This window comes from Drosophila kikkawai, chromosome 3R, assembly GCF_030179895.1.
Source record: "Drosophila kikkawai strain 14028-0561.14 chromosome 3R, DkikHiC1v2, whole genome shotgun sequence".
Lineage (NCBI taxonomy): Eukaryota > Metazoa > Arthropoda > Insecta > Diptera > Drosophilidae > Drosophila > Drosophila kikkawai.
In genome coordinates this window covers 7,311,123-7,313,395 of record NC_091731.1, presented here as the reverse complement: position 1 = coordinate 7,313,395, position 2,273 = coordinate 7,311,123, and the positions used below count along the sequence as shown (strand labels likewise).

Below are 2,273 nucleotides of genomic sequence, written 5' to 3'. Positions count from 1 at the left end.
ATTTGTGAAGTCCTCTACTTCCTTATTTATTCTCTCCGGGGTGGATCGAGTCTTGATCCTTCTGTCTTTGACCTTTGACTGTACAATCTTTCCGTATTTGTCCCAGTCAGTGTTACGAGGGTTTCGCTTCGGCGCCGTTTCACATATCGGCATCACGATTTCGAAGAATATGTACCTGTGGTCTGAAAACGAGTCTTGTGTAGAGACTCTCCAGTTTCTTACCTTATAATCGCTATGCTCCATTTGGAGGGTTATGTCTAGGACTTCTTCCTAGCCCTGAAATCCTTCCGTACTTGGAAAGATGAAGGTGGGCGTGTGAATAGTGACGTCACGATATATAATACTATAGAAGAGAGACTCACCCCTTTCGTTTGTCTCCCTACTTCCCCACAGTGTGTGCCTTGCGTTGGCATCGCACCCGAGGATGAGCGTCGTCACCCTAGTAAACGCTTCAGGTGGTGCAGGTTCGTCGTGGGCCATATATCCGGAGGCTATTAGTATGGCTGTCCCATCAGCCGCCTTGAATCTTGCCACTGCTAGATCTAAGTTGCTGAGATTGGGGTAGAGAAGAGCATTAAGATTGTTTTTAATGATTATACCCGACCTCGGCCTACCTGTCGAGTTTGTGTATAATGTTGTGTATCCCTTTATGGCCATGCCAGAGATTCGTCCGTCTCTTGTCCATGGCTCTTGTATAAGGCCGATGTCGATGTCCTTCTGTTGTTGGGGGTGCTGTCGTCGATCGCCAAATCGTCCAGCAGCTTATTGGCGTCCTCGACTTCGTCTTCCAGAATATCGTCCGGTTCGTCTAGGAAGACCTTCACCTTGGCTTTCCTGATGCCGTACCGGACTTTGTTTTCTGCTGCCTTCAGCTGTTCTAGGCAGCGCTGGTTGATCAGGAACAGATATCGCTGGCTGGACTTCATTTCTCGTTCAGCTTTGAGAATGGCTCAGTCCTCCATGTCGACTCCCTTGTTCATCGCACGCAGAGTCTTGAGCACCCTTTCATGGCTAGGCAGCCCCATGGGTAACCAAATGCGAGCTCTGGGTCTCCTTGGGATGTCCTTGGCGGGGACCAGCTTAATGCTAATCCCCTTCCATGCTTTGCCTAGTCTGGCAACGCAATCCGCCAGGAAGTCCCGCGAGTACTCATCGTCGCACCTGATTACCCGGTGCCCCCTAACCATATCCGAAAAGTCAAAGGAGGGTGACTGGCCCGTTGGCTCGGACAGTAGTTTGTCAGTCACCATCTCTGCCAACTGGGTCTCGACCTCCTCCCATTTCTCCATCAGAAGGCGCCCATCGTCGTTGAGCTCATCAACAAGTGCCATAGCGAGGCTATCTCGGGCCACCTCGCTGAACTTTTTCGCCGTCTTGACATAAGTGGTCGGTCTTGGTGCGCCCTTTGCGTCTTTGGCTCTCTTCAGAGCGCTCTCGCTCACTTCTTGTGAGCGGTTGCGCTTCGTTTGGGGAGGCAAAAGCGTTTCTGGGTGCTCCTTTTCGTATCGCTCATACTCCTCGATCACTGCGAGGTACCTAGCTTTGTCTGCTAGGTCGCGCGGATCGGCTTTGCCCTCCTTTTCATTCCTTGCTATTTTGGCGAGGATGAAATGGGCCTTGCTCGCTTGCGCCTTTCGTTGTTGGTTGGTCCACGGTTTTGTCTTCCCGTGTTCGCCCGTCGCTTTGGCTTGGCTTGCCGCTGCTTTGCTTGTCGTTGGTTGTGTCGCTTGAGGTGTGCTGGTCTTAGCACTTCCCTCTGAAAAGGACGGAGCCAGAGTCTCATCATCTGAGGGCAGTAGCTCCTCCTCGTCCAATTCACTCTCAGTCGCCGGTTGTTGGGGTTTTACCTCCCCCACGAGGTCCGAAGCGGATTTTTTGGTTGAGTTCATGTTCATAAACGCCCGCGTTGCTCGACAGGGCGAGCGCGGCGGGCCCGAGGGGTTTGGGGCATTGAAGTAAGGTCGACCGTGGCTTCGCCCCTAAGCCACGGCAAGGCTCGTTCCGACCCAGGGTTGCCCGGCCCTGGGAAGGCTCCGTTCTAACACAGCTGGTTTGCCCCCTCAGCTGCGAACCTTATTGTCAGTGGGCACGGGTCGCTTTACACGCCTGACTTGAGGGGAGGCAGTTTCATGACTTGCCCATGTCTTGGTAGGGATTGGGAGTCAGAGGATTATTGGGTGCGGGATTCACAGGAGGTGCCGCTCGCATTGGCCGTACCGTAGTACGTTTACAGGAGGTACCACGCGGAGGACCTTCTCCGAGGAGAAGGTGGT

The 2,273-nt window shown here is 53.3% G+C and overlaps 1 protein-coding gene across 1 annotated transcript; it reads right to left on the bottom strand.

The window, feature by feature from the left end:
- Positions 1-950: 950 nt before the first annotated feature.
- Positions 951-1,889, bottom strand: LOC121502073 (uncharacterized). Its single transcript, XM_041774803.1, has one exon. The coding sequence runs from the start codon at positions 1,887-1,889 to the stop codon at positions 951-953; it is 939 nt and encodes a 312-aa protein (XP_041630737.1).
- Positions 1,890-2,273: the final 384 nt, after the last annotated feature.

Excerpts from the sequence above, each read along its gene's own strand:
- LOC121502073 (XM_041774803.1), bottom strand. The coding sequence starts at position 1,889 with ATGAACTCAACCAAAAAATCCGCTTCGGACCTCGTGGGGGAGGTAAAA.